The sequence below is a fragment of the Macaca fascicularis genome, chromosome 16 (genome assembly GCF_037993035.2).
Source record: "Macaca fascicularis isolate 582-1 chromosome 16, T2T-MFA8v1.1".
Lineage (NCBI taxonomy): Eukaryota > Metazoa > Chordata > Mammalia > Primates > Cercopithecidae > Macaca > Macaca fascicularis.
Window position 1 is genome coordinate 18071546 of NC_088390.1, and position 15357 is coordinate 18086902.

The 15357-nt window shown below is 46.2% G+C and overlaps 2 protein-coding genes across 26 annotated transcripts in view; one reads left to right on the top strand and one right to left on the bottom strand.

Moving 5' to 3' along the window:
- Positions 1–11884, bottom strand: part of TOM1L2 (target of myb1 like 2 membrane trafficking protein) — a 132062-nt gene extending 120178 nt beyond the window's left edge. For all 16 annotated transcript variants that reach the window (XR_012425328.1, XR_012425327.1, XM_074018714.1 and 13 more), the window contains exon 1: positions 11746–11884. Coding sequence is in view for 9 of the 16 variants with exons in the window: in XM_074018712.1 (XP_073874813.1) it covers positions 11746–11797 (52 nt within the window). In the remaining 7 variants the exon portion in view is untranslated. The remainder of the gene's footprint in view (positions 1–11745) is intronic.
- A 513-nt stretch (positions 11885–12397) lies between these two features.
- Positions 12398–15357, top strand: part of DRC3 (dynein regulatory complex subunit 3) — a 47912-nt gene continuing 44952 nt past the window's right edge. For 8 of the 10 annotated variants that reach the window (XR_012425324.1, XR_012425323.1, XR_012425322.1 and 5 more), the window contains exons 1-2: positions 12398–12463; positions 13330–13440. The gene's annotated coding sequence lies outside the window, so the exon portion shown is untranslated. Of the gene's footprint in view, positions 12585–13329; positions 13441–15357 lie in introns of all 10 variants that reach the window. The other 2 variants (XM_065532297.2, XM_074018710.1) reach the window with 1 other exon arrangement.

The window sequence follows — 15357 nt, forward strand, 5'->3', positions numbered from 1 at the left end:
CTGTGCATTAAAGGACACTATCAACAGAATATAAAAGGCAACCCACAGAATGGGAGAAAATATTTGTTAATCACATATCTGATAAGAGATTAATATCCAGAATATACAGAGAACTCCTAAAACCAAACAACAACAAAACCCAATTAAAAACTAGGCAAAGGATTTGATCAGACATTTCTCCAAAGAAGATATGCAAATGGCCAATAAGCACATGAAAAGATGCTCAATATCACTAATCATGAAGAAAAGGCAAATCAAAACCACAATGAGATACCAATTCATACCCATTAGGATGGCTGCTATAAAGAAAAAAAATGAACCAAGTGCAGAGGTTCACGTCCTATAATCCCAACACTTTGGCCAAGATGGGAGATCACCTGAGTCTGAGAAGTCCAGGAGGTTAAGACTAGTCTGGGATATATGGGGAGGCCCTGTCTCTACAAAAAAAAGAATTTTTTTTTTTTTTAATTAACTAGGCATGATGGTGCATGCCTATAGTCCTAGCTACTGAGGAGGCTAAGGCGGGAGGATTGCTTGAGTTCAGAAGTTTGAAGCTGTAGTGAGCGATGATCATGCCACTGTATTCTAGCCTGGGTGACAAAGGGAGACCCTGTCTATTAAAAAAAAATTGAAAACAGAGACATGAATAGATATTTGTACACTCATGTTCACAGCAGCATTATTTACAATAGTCAAAAAGTGGAAGCAACTCAGGTGACCATCAATGGAAGAATGAATAAACACAATGTGGTATAAACACACAACGGAATATTATACAGCCTTAACGAGGAAGGAAACTTTGACATGCTCCAACGGAGATGAAACTTGAAGACATTATGCAAGTGAAGTCAGTCACGAAAGGATAAATACTTTATGATTCCACTTATATGAGGTTTCATAATAAACATTATATGATTCCACTTATATGAGGTTCTTAGAGTAGTCAAATTCAGAGTGACAAAATAAAATGGTAGTTGCCAGAGGCTGCTGGGAGGAGGGAACAGGGAGATACTGTTTCACTTTTGCAAGACAAGAAGAGTTGTAGAGATGGTTAGGGGTGATGGTTGCACAACAATGTGAATATACATATATATATATTTTTTTTTTTTTTTTTTTCTTTTTTTAGGGACAGAGTCTCGCTGTGTCACCCAGGCTGGAGTGCAGTGACATGATCTCAGCTCACTGCAACTTCCACCTCTAGCAATTCTCCTGCCTCGGCCTCCCGAGTAGCTGGGACTACAGGTGCACACCGCCATGCCTGGCTAATTTTTTTGTATTTTAGTAGAGACAGAGTTTCACCAGTGTTGCACAGGCTGGTCTCGACTCCTGAGCTCAGGCAATCCACCCACCTCGGCCTCCCAAAGTGTCAGGATTACAGGCGTGAGCCACCGCAACTGGCCCAATGTCAATATATTTAATGCCATTGAAATGCACACTTAAAACCAGTTAAAATTATAAATTTTGGGCCTGGTGCAATGGCTCACGCCTATAATCCCAGCACTTTGGGAGGCCAAGGTGGGTGGATCACAAGGTCAAGAGATCGAGACCAACCTGGCCAACATGGTGAAACCCCATCTCTACAAACATTGCAAAAAAACTAGCTGGGTGTGGTGGTGCACACCTGTAGTCCCAGATACTCGGGAGGCTGAGGCAGGAGAATAGCTTGAACCTGGGAGGCGGAGGTTGCAGTGAGCCGAGATCGCACCACTGCACTCCAGCCTGGGCAACAGAGTGAGACTCCGTCTCAAAAAAAAAAAAAAAGTAAATTTTGTTATATGTATTTTATCACAGTTTTTTTTTTTTTTAAGAATAAATAGAAACAGGTGCCCTCATGGAACGTTTAGTCTAAATGATGTATATAACATAACACATTTTGCTTTTACATACTCACTTGACCCCTGTAAGGTGTGATGGTGCAAGTATTCTTGTACTCCCTTAACCACCACAGTTTACAGATTGGGAAACTGAGTTTTAGCAGTTGCTGGACTCATACAAAAGCAGTCACATCGAGAAGCAAAGATGGGACTGACTCCAATCTAGAACAAAGAGTGCTAAGTGCTGGAAGAGAACAAAGAGAGAGCAATGGGAGTCCACATTGCGGAACTAGCAGAGTTCCACTGGCGGAACTATGCTATCTTTCTGGAATTCCCATTTGAAATCAGTTTAGGCTCCTTCTTGTCCAAATGGAAACAGACCATGCTTGATGTCTAAAAGGAAACACGAACAAACAAAAACGCTGGAGCTAGAGCCCCCAGCTGGAGAGGACAGCTCCGCCTACTTGAGCCAGGAAACCTTGGACAAGTTTCTGAACCCCTGTAAGTCCCTATTTCTTCACCTGTAAGATGAAGATAATGTCACTCACTTAACAGTGTTTCCAGAGAAAAAAATTTTATTTATTTATTTATTTTTATTTATTTTTTTTTTTGAGACGGAGTCTCGCTCTGTCACCCAGGCTGGAGTGCAGTGGCCTGATCTCAACTCACTGCAAGCTCCGCCTCCCGGGTTTATGCCATTCTCCTGCCTCAGCCTCCCGAGTAGCTGGAACTACAGGCGCCCGCCACCTCGCCCGGCTAGTTTTTTGTATTTTTTAGTAGAGACGGGGTTTCACTGTGTTAGCCAGGATGGTCTCGATCTCCTGACCTCGTGATCCGCCCGTCTCGGCCTCCCAAAGTGCTGGGATTACAGGCCTGAGCCACCGCGCCCGGCCGAGAAAAAAATTTTTAATGAGTTAAGTATGCACAGCACTCAGCAAGGTGCCTGGCACATGGTGAGGGCCAGGAAATGATGGCTAGTAATGTTAGCTTTGAAAGATGCTAAATACCAGTGACAGAAATAAACCTATGGAGTGAACAACTATGCAGAATATACTCTACCATGTGCTGTGAAGGTTACAAGGAACCGGAAAGTAGAGGAGGCTCCAGCCTTATTCAGAAGGTATGGCAATAAACACGTGATAAATAACACAAGATAAATAACAACAGTAACAGTGGAGGGAGGGAATCAAGAAGTCTAAATACATTAGCTGACTGTACGACACTGTGCTAGGGATTTCAAGCACATTATCTCATTTAATCGTCACAAAAACCTGGAGGAGAAGTAATATTTTCTATTTTATAGATAAGGGAAGAACCAAATGAATGATATGGATAGCAAGCACTGTGAGCTCAGAGAAGAGATTCATCATCATAAACAGGGTGGTCTAGGAAGGCTGCCTGTAGGAAGAGGTGAGGACTGATGGGCATCAGGCTTGATGACTGAATGGAGAAAAGCAGATAATCTCCTACATCAGGAAGACTGGAGGGAGCAATAACATATGTAACCAAGTCTGAGACTGGTTTTAAAAGTCGCCTCTTTTAACTACAACAAGCTGGGTCAGCAGAAAAAGTCTTAATGTTATTTATATCTTTTCAGACTACTAGGTTAGCTCAACATTTCTGGGTGATTTACCTGCTAGCTCAAGAGCAACAACCTTAACTGGTGCTCCTCTGGGCAATGTATTTACACCGTTTTCCTTTCCTAATATCCCAAGTAAATAAATAAATAAATGAATGAATGTAGATTATACAGAAATATGCTAAAAGTGGTTCTACAGTGTTGCCTCTTTAAGGCATGAGAAGATGAAGAGGGAAATACAAAAGTATTCCATTATGTGAAATAAGCATCTCAACAAATTTCTAAGGATGCACATTGTGGAGATTTTTTTCTCCTTTGTATTTTTTCTATATCTTTCATATTTTCTATCTGGTTATACATCATTTTATAAAAAACACAATTAAAGGCTGGGCACAGTGGCTGAAACCCATAATCCCAGCACTTTGGGAGGCTGAAGCAGGAGGATCACTTGAGCCCAGGAGGTTGAGGCTGTAACTACAATCATGTCATTGCATTCCAGCCTGGGTGACAAAGCAAGACCCTGACTCAAAAACAAAACAAAACAAAACAAAAAAACACACAATTATATGAGAATTTTAGATATTCTGATAGCCCACTCCTAAGCAGTGGCATAACTCTAGAAAAGCCCTGGGCATGTGTTAGCTCCTGTCCTTGTATACAATAAACAGAGCAGGAGGAGGAGCAGGCTGATGTCCCATGTGACTTTCGATGTCAGGGGTTTTAAGACCTGTCTAGGCAATTAAGGACAAATGCTCTAGACTTATTGCCAGTGCTCCATCAACCTGCCTTGGCACCTTTCTGTTTCTGAGGGGGCTTTATAGACAGTGTCCCTACCCTTGACCTCAGAGGAAGCAGCACTGACCACAGCTGACTTTCCCCTTCCTTCCCCCACCTTCCCTCCCCAATTCTGTACAGAAGAGGGCTTTGATGGTAGAGAGAATGATCCTCTGGTGACTGCTAAGGAGAAATCTCCCTATCTCTGTAATGATATTCATGCTTCCATGCTATTCCCCTCCCTAGAATTCTTTCATGTCTCCCCAGTACCTCTAAAAAAAAGTTCAAACTGCTTAGCCGACATATGAAGCAAGCCCTCCACACAATCAGGCCTTATCCTCCCTTCCCAGTCTCACCTCCTATCACTCTCCTTTGCTAGGCAAATAGAATAAATTCCATCACCCCGCCTACCCCTTAACATCCAGCATTTGCTCAAGTTGTCTCTGCCAAGAAACCAAACATCCTTTTCCATTTCTACACAAACCAAATCCTATCCATTCATCAAAGTCCTGCTCAGCAGACACCACCTCCTCAGAGTTTTCCTGAGTTCCTCCTGGCCTCCTACAGTGTTCCTCCTCACTTTACTCTTGCTGAGGGCAGCACAGCGTGACAGGATACCAGCTCTGGAGCCAGAACGCTGCTTTCAGACTGTAGCTTCCTCACTGCTAGCTGTGTGACCTTAGGCAGGTGCCATACCTTCTCATTGTCTTCATGTCCCCATGTGAAAATGGAGATAACAACAGTACCTTCCTCACAGCACTGTTGTGAGGATCGAATGACTGCAAGATGTATAAAGTGCCTACTTCAGGCTTTGGTACATAGCAATACAACATTAAACTGTTTTAAAAACCCCAAAAACGGGGCCGGGCATGGTGGCTCACACCTGTAATCCCAGCACTTTGGGTGGCCAAGGTGAGCGGATCACCTGAGGTCAGGAGTTTGAGACCAACCTGGTCAACATGGTGAAACCCCATCTCTACCAATAATACAAAAATTAGCCGGTCGTGGTGGTGGGTGCCTGTAATCCCAGCAACTTGGGAGGCTGAGGCAGGAGAATCCCTTAAACCCAGGAGGCGGAGGTTGCAGTGAGCCAAGATCGCGCCATTGCACTCCACCCTGGTCAACAGAGCAAGACTCCCATCTGGAAACAAACAAACAACAACAACAAAAAAAACACCAAAAATCTTTAGCCATTATTATTACTAGCTGAGGTCACCCCTCCCCTCCTACATTTCCTTACTGCATTTATCTATCCAATCTTGCAACTACTTTCTATCTTATTTAATTTAGATACCTACACACTGGGAAATTCTTAGCTTGCTATACACAGATAGTACAGTGCCACTGAATGAATAAATGAATGAATTCTAAATAATCACTCTTTTAGCCTGTCCACAAGAAAACCCACATTTAATGTTTGAAGAACGATAAAGAAAAGATTAAAGAAACAGAACTTTAAATCAAGAACAACAGTTCTCGAAGTCCAGTAGCATCAGCATCACTAGAGAACCTGATAGAAATGTAGAATGTTAGTTCCCACCCCAAACCTACTGAAACAGAAACTCTGACTGTGGGATCCACTTTTAACAGGCCCTCCAGGTGATTCCCTTGTGGCTGAATCATGAACTCTGAGAGCCGAAAGTAACATAAATGGCAGCACAGAATAAGCACTGGATCTACATTCTAGGCTTCACTCTGGCATTGACCTTGCACAAGTCTCTTAACTTCTCAGAGCCTCGATTTCCTTATGTGATACAGGGATGATAACACCCAAATAGTTAAATGTTGTGAGGGTTAAATGAGATTCTATGTACAGAGTTTGCATATAGTTGGTACTTAAGAATTATAAATTCCTTCCAGTTCTCTTCCTGTGTATCTCACAAGGTTGTGAACACTAAATAAAATGACTGAAGCAAAAGGGCTTTGCAAATTCCTGCCCTTGAACATCAGACTCCAAGTGCTTCAGCTTTGGGACTCAGACTGGCATCCTTGTTTCTCAGCTTTCAGACGGCCTACTGTGGGACCTCATCTTGTGACTGTGTGAGTCAATACTCCTTAATAAACTCCACTAAATACATACATCTATCCTATTAATTGTGTCCCTCCAGAGAACCCTAATACACATAGCAATCTAAGGGACAACTAATTATTCTCGGCACAAACAGCCAGGTTAAATGTCTACCATTCACGGGATATTATGAAGTAGTTTATGTCCAACAACCGCTCAGTCTACAAACAAACTGCGACAGAATATCTGCTTCTTGCCTGTTTATTAAAGTAGAACAATGAAGAGAATACATGCCCACCACCCCTAATATTCTCATCAGAATTAACTAACTACTCACTGATCTTTGAATCTAAACTTCACTCTTGGAAAAGGATTTTCTGAAAACTTTTTCTAGCCAACACAAGGAAAACTGAAAACTGCTGCAGACACAATGGACCTGACTTGGGGAACCCCCATGTATGACATCCAACTCCAAGCTGTCATCCAATTCCAAGCAGTTGTGCAAGGCTGAGATTAAGACAGTTAACATTTTGAAGTTTGTTGCAGAACGGAAAATTAAGAAATACAAGTAAGTACTCTTTCTTCCTCCACACTTCTTAGCCTCTCACACCATAGCTAGGCTTTCTCTCTCTCTCTGTCTCGCTCCGTCTCTTTTTTTTTCTTTTTTGGGACGGAGTCTCACTCTGTCGCCCAGGCTGGAGTGCAAATGGCGCTATCTCGGCTCACTGCAACCTCCGCGTCCCGGGTTCAAGGGATTCTTCCACCTCAGCCTCCCAAGTAGCTGGGATTACAGGCACGCGCCACCATGCCCAGCTAATTTTTGTATTTTTAGTAGAGATGGGGTTTTGCCATGTTAGCCAGGCTGGTCTCGAACTCCTAACCTCAGGTGATCCACCCGCCTCGGCCTCCCAAAGTGCTGGTGAGCCACTGCACCTCTCCGGCTTACTCTCGCTCTAAACCATGCTTTCTACTCAGGAACTACCTTCCAGAATAAAGGGTAGGATGGATGCAAGAAATGCACAGTTAACTATGTCAGACTGTGGTCTTAGCTGCTAGCTTGAGATGAACACGCTATGTGTTCTACTAAATCGTACCAGGTTAGAATGTTCGCGTGAGGCCCATGCACAAGACAGAGTAAGAATTACTCCACCAACCACTCAGACCCAGGACACCTTTTGTGAGCACGTTGCCTCTACTGAAGGCTCCCTAAAAGCAGCTTGTTAATATTTGTATCCCCAAAGCCTGGCGCAGGCCTGGCCCCCCACAGGCACTCATAACTGCCTACTGAAGCGAACAGACAAAATCATTTAGGTGTAATCCCCATGCAGCTGTTGAGAAGTATTTTTTTATAGGCAGGGAAAATTAGGTCCAAAGAGACTAAAAGTTGAAGTCAGTTAAAGAACGTAGTATTTGGGCCAGGCGCAGTGGCTCACTCCTATAACCCTAGCACTTTGGGAGGCTGAGGCAGGTGGATCACGAGGTCAGGAGTTCAAGACCAGCCTGGCCAAGGTAGCGAAACCCCATCGCTACTAAAAATACAAAACCACCTGGTGAGGCAGTAATCCCAGCTACTCGGGAGGCTGAGACAGGAGAATCGCTTGAACCTGGGGGGTGGAGGTTGCAGTGAGCCCAGATCATGCCACTGCTCTCCAGCCTGGGTGACACAGTGAAACTCCATCTCAAAAAAATAAAAAACAAAAAAAAGGCTGGGTGTGGTGGTTCATGCCTGTAATCCAGCACTTTGGGAGGCCAAGGTGGGCGAATCACGGGTCAGGAGATCGAGACCATCCTGGCTAACACGGTGAAACCCCATCTCTACTAAAAATACAAAAAAATTAGCCGGGTGTGGTAGCGGGCGCCTGTAGTCCCAGCTACTCGGGAAGCTGAGGGAGGAGAATCGCCAGAACCCGGAAGGCAGAGCTTGCAGTGAGCCAAGATCACGCCAGTGCACTCCAGCCTGGGTGACAGAACGAGACTCAGTGTCAAAAAAAAAAAAAAAAGAATGTAGTCTTTGATGCCATCCATCCAGAGCAGGACTTCATCCTGTGGCCAAACCCTACTTGCCACCACTCCCCACAGCCACCTCTGCTCCATTCAGACTGGGGCTCACAGACGTGCCCGTGCCCCACTCCCTGCCTCATTCAGCTGTCCCTAGGCCCAGTGATCTTGTTTTCTGCATGCGGAGTTCCTACCCATCCTTTATGAACAGCCCTGAGATTCAAAGAAGCCAGTCGCTGTCACCCCAGACTCTTCTGAATTCTTTCTGACTCCTTCGGCACTTACAGTCTACTCCACTCATAGTTTCATGCATCTCCGCCTTCTCTCCTGAAACCGTAAATCCATTGAGGACAGTGATCAGAGACGGACCAGCTCTTTTTTTTTTTTTTTTCTTTTGGAGACAGAGTCTCACTCTGTCACCCAGGCTGGAGCGCAGTGGCGCAATCTTGGCTCATTGCAACCTCTGCCTCCCAGGTTCAAGCGATTCTCCTGCCTCAGCCTCCTGAATAGCTAGGATTACAGGCACCTACCACCATGCCCGGCTCATTTTTATATTACTAGTGGAGACAGGGTTTCACCATATTGGCCAGGTTGGTCTCAAACTCCTGACCGCGAGTGATCCACCACTTTGGCCTCTCAAAGTGCTGGGATTACAGGCATGAGCCACCACAACCAGCCTACAGCTGCTGTTTTTAATCATTAGCTTTGTCGTTGTTATTTTATTTCTGTATTCCCCCTCCCTCCCACCAACCCCCCACCCTCGCACGTTCTTTTAAAAGAATATCAACAACACTAAATATCACGAAAGACACTTTGTCACAACAGTACAGAATATACATTAGAACCTCATTCTGTCCATTAATCATTTACCTGAACTGAAATGACCTATTGGCTACCTGGCAATGGGGAGCCATCATCATCTTTACAGTCAAGCATCTTATGAGCAATGGTGAACCCTGGGGCCTGGTAGGGTATTGTCCTTCACAGGTCACAGAAGGGCCAGCTGTTTCACACACCCTCTCCGGATAGAAAATTCAACCCTAACTTAAGTATCCTGTTATTAACAGTGACAGTTTCAATTTACTGAGCTTCTACTATGTTCCAGATACTATGCTAAGTGTTTTCATACATTATCTCATTTAAACTACATCACTCTGTGAATATGAATCTCTCTCTCTCTCTCTCTCTCTCTCTCTCTCTCTCTCTCTCTCTCAGAAGACTGACAAACTAAACCTCAGAAAGGCAACACAATCTTCTGGGGTCACACAGTCAAGAAATGGGCCAGGTCAAAATTCAACTCAGGTCTTCCTAACAGAAATAACACGCTCTTTCCACTTGCTATATATCCCTACATCCCTTATATTTGTTTTTGGTTTTTTTTGTTGTTGTTGTTGTTTGCTTTTTTGAGATGGAGTCTCACTCTGTTGCCCAGGCTGGAGTGCAGTGGCACAATCTCAGCTCACTGCAACCTCTGCCTTCCAGGTTCAAGCAATTCTCCTGCCTCAGCCTCCTGAGTAGCTGGGACTACAGGTGCATGCCACCACGCCTGGCTAATTTTTTTTTTTTTTTTGTATTTTTAGTAGAGATAGGGTTTCACTGTATTACACCAGAATGGTCTCGATCTCCTGACCTCATGATCCGCCCGCCTTGGCCTCCCAAAGTGCTGAGATTACAGGCATGAGCCACCGTGCCCGGTCATACTTGTATTTTAAATCCCCTTTAACTTCTACCCCTCATCTACGACCTTGTCATTTTAAAGGTGTAGAGCTTCCTATTTTAAAGAGGACAGAAGAGAAAATAATTCCCCCAAGTGTTCTGGCTCCCTCCATTAACTGGCTGGAAATTAGTTTTTGGAGTGTGGCTGCCACGCAAGAGAACCTGAAGAGAGTGAGAAAGGCCACGAGGAAGAAGTTAGGAAGTGAAAATTCAGAGACTCTCCAGTGGGCAGCAAGGGACAAAATGTCAAAAAGGTGGGAAAACACTCTTTTGGGGTCCATCATGCATTAAAAAAGATACTATGCCAGAAAGTAAAGAAAGGCTCCAAAATGCTAATTAGCTAACAGGAGAGACCTCAATAAGTTCCCAGGACCCACTAAAGGCTGGAAAGTAAGCTAGAATTTCATAAGCAAAGCAGAAAATAAACAAATCACTACTGCCAAAATCAGGCCCATAAGAACACCAAAGATCCTGGCTCATAAAAGATGTTTTACCAGTCCTTCAACCAACCAGGAGGAACCCAGTCTTCAAACAAATTAATCAGCATTCTTGACTGATCAAGTGGCATAAGCCACTGCCTTGGGTGAAAAGGCAAGTTGCTTTTTTATTAAGGAAGTCCGATATGGTGGCCATTTCAGTATTCCTTTACCTACACTTTGGGCTTTCCTTATCCAGGATTCTGGCCATCTCTGGTGTCCCCAGGTGTCCACATCCCCTCTGTAGGATTAACAGATAATCCTGAATAACATTCTCTCTACATTGCCAACAAAAGATTTCAGCTTTGGTAAATATAATATGAGGTAGGGGAGGGAGCAACAGTCAAAGTGCAGAGTACTACAAAGAATATCAAAACTTGAGAAGTTTAAGGGACCTACCACATCTCATCTCCAAACACTTTGACAGGGGAACTTCAAATCAGAAAGGGCACAAGGTCATACGAAGTCACTGGCAAAACCACTGCTACAGTCTGGGCTTCCATAATTCCCAGACCAGGGCTCTTGTCATTAAATAACACAGCCTCCCTTCTTTCCTGGGAGGCACTGCAGGCATGCCATCCCCCTGCCAAGATAATCACCCTCCAAGAGCCCCTCCTCCCATCCCAGTCCCTCCTACAGCCCAGCTGAGTTGCAGCTCAAATTAGCAAGTCCCGGAGCAGGGGGCATTTCTGGGAGGGTGCCCAGTCTGATGGTTGCTGGTACCGAAGAGAAGGGACAAAGATGGAGAAGAAGGTGACATCCCACAAAGGGTCTGGGAGAACTAGGTCCTTGGGGCAGTGGCAGCGAGCTTGCTGGGCTGGATAAAGACACATGCAGTGGCATCTCCCAAAGGGCATTGGGGAAGCAGACCAGCAGTTGGTACCACCTCTAGAAGCAAAAGGAAGGGCTGAGTCCTGATGGGCAGGGAGGCCTGGGGCATCTCCGAGTTCAAGTTGGGCCTCGGGGTGCCTCCTGGCAGAGTGGCACTGGCGCCTGTCAGGTGGCACCAGTGCCCGGGAGGAGGCCCCAGGACACAGATGCCCTGACTGCCCGTGGGATAGCACCGGCACCCGGCGGAGGCTCAGTCCGCCCGTGAGGTTGTACCGGCGCCCGGCGAAGGCCCGACGACCAGGATGCCCAGCCCGTCTGTGAGGTGGCACGGGCGCCCAGCAGAGGCCCAGCCCGCCCGTGAGGTGGCACCGGCGCCCAGTGAAGGCCCGACGACCAGGATGCCCAGCCCGCTCGTGGGGTGGCACCCGCGCCTGGCGGAGGCCCAGCCCGCTCGTGAAGTGGCACCGGCGCCCAGAGGAGGCCCGCGGTCCTCACCACCCGGATCAGCTGCCGCGGTCGCCCAGCCTCCCGCCCCACACGCGGCCTTACCGAGGCACTGCCCCACCGGGGTGCTGAACGGGTTCCCCAGGAGGAACTCCATCTTGGGTGGACAACACGCAGCGGCCCGGGCCCCCTGTCTGCCACCGAGGTCTCAGCGGTAACCCGCCGGACTCCCGTCCTGACTGACACTTGCCCCCTCCCCACCCTCTGGAACGCCGAGCGCCGGGACCTTGGCCCCGCCCCCTTACCGCGTCTCTATTGGGGGACACCTACAAAGCCCGCCTCCGATTGGCCGTTACACCTCCGTCAGCAAAGCCCCCACCCACCCCGCAGCGTCCGATTGGGCCGAGGAGCGAGCTAGGTCACCGGAGTCCCTGTCAGCCGTGGTGGCACCTCCCCTGGCCCGCCCCCGAAGAGGAAGTTGCGCATTTTGATTCCTCAGAATATTGGTCAATCTAAAGGATTCTTACTATTATTGGACAAAAGACGAGTCAATCACTCAAATAGCAGGACGGAACAGAGGTGAATCTAGGAATATCCCCGCCCATAGAAAGTGCTGATTGGAGAAACATTTGTTTTCTCTACGGCTGGTTGGTGTTAGGAGTGTTTCCCCACCAGGAGATGTGGTCACGTGATCTGTCAACTTTCACCCAGGATGTCTCCCTCCTGACTTCCCGTTAGCAACCAAGTCGCGGCGCTTGGTTCCCCAGCAACCGGGAGACGCGTCAGCTGCGTGGAACCAGCGGAGTTCCCAGCGCTTGAGAAGGTGAGACCTGGGAGCTGAGGCTCAGGGAGGACTCGCAGGGACAGACAGCGCCCGACTTAACTCTTTCCTGTGACCCTTTTCTCGGAGAACGCCGTCCCGGCCCCTCTCATAAAATGAGCACGTAGGTCCTCTCCCAGCCACTTTACAGTCGTGCTGACACAGCCAAGACCCTTTAGTCCTGGGCTTATCAAGCTTTTGAATAAAAAAGAAATACTAAGGGAGCATTTCCCGAGGGAGCAGGGCTAGAATCGACTTTTAAGGGGTTCCGTCTTCCAGCCTCCTTTCATAAAAGAGAGGTACCCTGTTCACTGATAACTTTTCCCAGAATTTAGCCATCATATCTGACCTCATAACTGTCAAATGATTTCATCTTGGTACTGTATAAACTGCTTTGGATATGAATACGGATACTCAGGTTCTGCATCTGTCTCTGTCAGTAATTCATTGTATGACTTTGGACAAGTTCCTTTCCCTCCCTGGAGCCTCAGATTCCCTAGCTGGGAAATAAGGGCATTAGGATTTCCTTTTTTATGGCCTCCGGAGCTTACATGTACTTAAATAATGTTTGTGCACTGAGCAAACAGTAAGCATTCAGTAAGTGATTGATTTTATTCTTTTAAAAACAATTTTTGTTCAGTATTTATTTATTTATTTTTTAAAATGGAGACGGGGTCTTGCCATGTTGCCCGGACTGATCTTGAACTCCTGAGCTCGAGCAATCTTCCCACCTCGGCCTCCCAAAGAGCTGGGATTACAGGTGTAAGCCATCTCACCCAACCAATTTTCCCAATTTTCTTCTTATCAATTCATGGCCAATAGGGACTATAGTTTTCAGATCCTGTTGACCCCAGGTTATCGTTTCCCAGGAAAATTCTGGATCTGTTCTCTGCCACGAGGCTACTTCGTTGACAGTTGTGTAAAACTCTGCTGCTTTCCACAGCTCCAACCTCTCTGGTCTTCAACAACACTATCATCAGGTAAGTCAAAGGGGACCCAGGTTGGGTGGTAAACTACTAAGATCCCCATAGAGGAGGACTGTTTGGGCCTTGGCCCTGAACCCATGACAACTGTGAGAAACATTGTGAGCTGTGGCAACCATAGTCCCCAGTACCCTGGATACAGTTGAGTCATGATTAGGAAAATGGACTCTGCCGTATGCTAAGTGTATGAAGTTGGGCATGTTAATTAACCTTTTTAACTAGCTTCTGTTTTCTTATCTGGATATTGGTGATTATTAGCCCTACATGGAAGTTAAGTTTCTAGAAATTTCTCCCATTCACATCTTGCTAACACCCTGGTCATCTCTCACCTCAGTACTTTTGCAATTCTCAGTACTGCTGCTAAAGTGAGTTCTTAAAAACTAAGATCTGATCACATTGCTGCCCTTATTTTTTTTATTTTTTGAGATGGAGTTTCGCTGTTATTGCCCAGGCTGGAGTGCAGTGGCATGATCTCGGCTCACTGCAACCTCCACCTCCCGGTTTCAAGCGATTCTTTTGCCTCAGCCTCCCAGGTAGCTGGGACTACAGACATGCACCACCATGACCAGCTAATGTCGCTGCCCTTATTAAGCCCTAGGTGCTTTCCAGGGGTTCTAGGATAATAACAGAACTCCCATAGACCTCTCCAACCTTGCATCACTTCAGCCAAAGGGCAACACGTCTGTTCTCTCCCACCTCGAGGGCCTTGCCACAAAGTTATCTCCTCCTTCTTTCCTACTTGTCCTTCAAATCAGCCCTGTCTTCCTTGGCCAGGCCAGGTGCCCTTAATGTACGATTTCATAGTTCCCTACACCTACAAATTGTCATGGTTTGTAATTAAATAGCTGTATTATTGTTTGATTCATGCCTGAAGCAGGGGTAAAAATCCATCTGTTTTATTCACAACATGTAGCAGTTCCTCACTACCCATGTTTGGACTAAATACGTGATCTCACACAAATGCAGGAGGGAGGAATTATCCACCTTTTACAGATGGGAAAGCCAAGGCTTAGATAGGTGAAGTGAGTTACTAAAAGATGCACAGTAAGGATCCAAATGCTGCCCTGATGTGCTTATAAAATAGCATATGTAATAACAATCCCACATTTCCTAGCATAGCAGTTGCTGGGCTTGACTGAAAGCAAACTTGATCTGTCACAGGTACCAAGGCCCTGATGAAGTAAGAGGGATAAGTGAGTTAAAGTTTTGAAATCAAATCAAAATTAAGAGTCATTTCCCAAAGTATAGCACCTATTTTTTTTTTTTTTTTTTAGATGGAGAGATGGAGTCTCGCACTCTGTCACCAGGCTGGAGTGCAGTGGTGTGCGCTCTCGGCTCACTGCAACCTCCAACTCCCTGGTTCAAGCGATTCTCCTGCCTCAGCCTCTCGAGTAGCTGGGATTACAGACATGCGCCACCACACCCAGCTAATTTTTGTATTTTTAGTGGAGTCAGGGTTTCACCATGTTGACCAGGATGGTCTTGATCTCCTGACCTTGTAATCCACCCACCTCAGCCTCCCAAAGTGCTGGGATTACAGGTGTGAGCCACCGCACCTGGCCAAAAAAAAAAGCCAAACACTTTGCAGAAAATATCAGCCAAATATAACACATTAAAATTCCCCCAAAGACAAGTTGATGACAAGTTATGGGAAACCTTAGGGGAAACCACTACACAAGAGGGGGGAGCTAGAGAGAGAGGCCGAGGGCTGGAACTGTCTTTGGGGGTAGAATCAGTCACCCCAACGAGGTGGAGCCAGTGTGAACAGATTGGAGAGAGTAGGAAGAAAAGGACCAAGGTCTTGGGAGGACAGAAGGCACAGGTGGAGAAGGGGTAGGGGTTGAAGGGTGTGGAGGCTATACCTCCCCTGGAAGCAAGAGAGAAGTGTACACAAGAGCTCATTGGGACATTTTA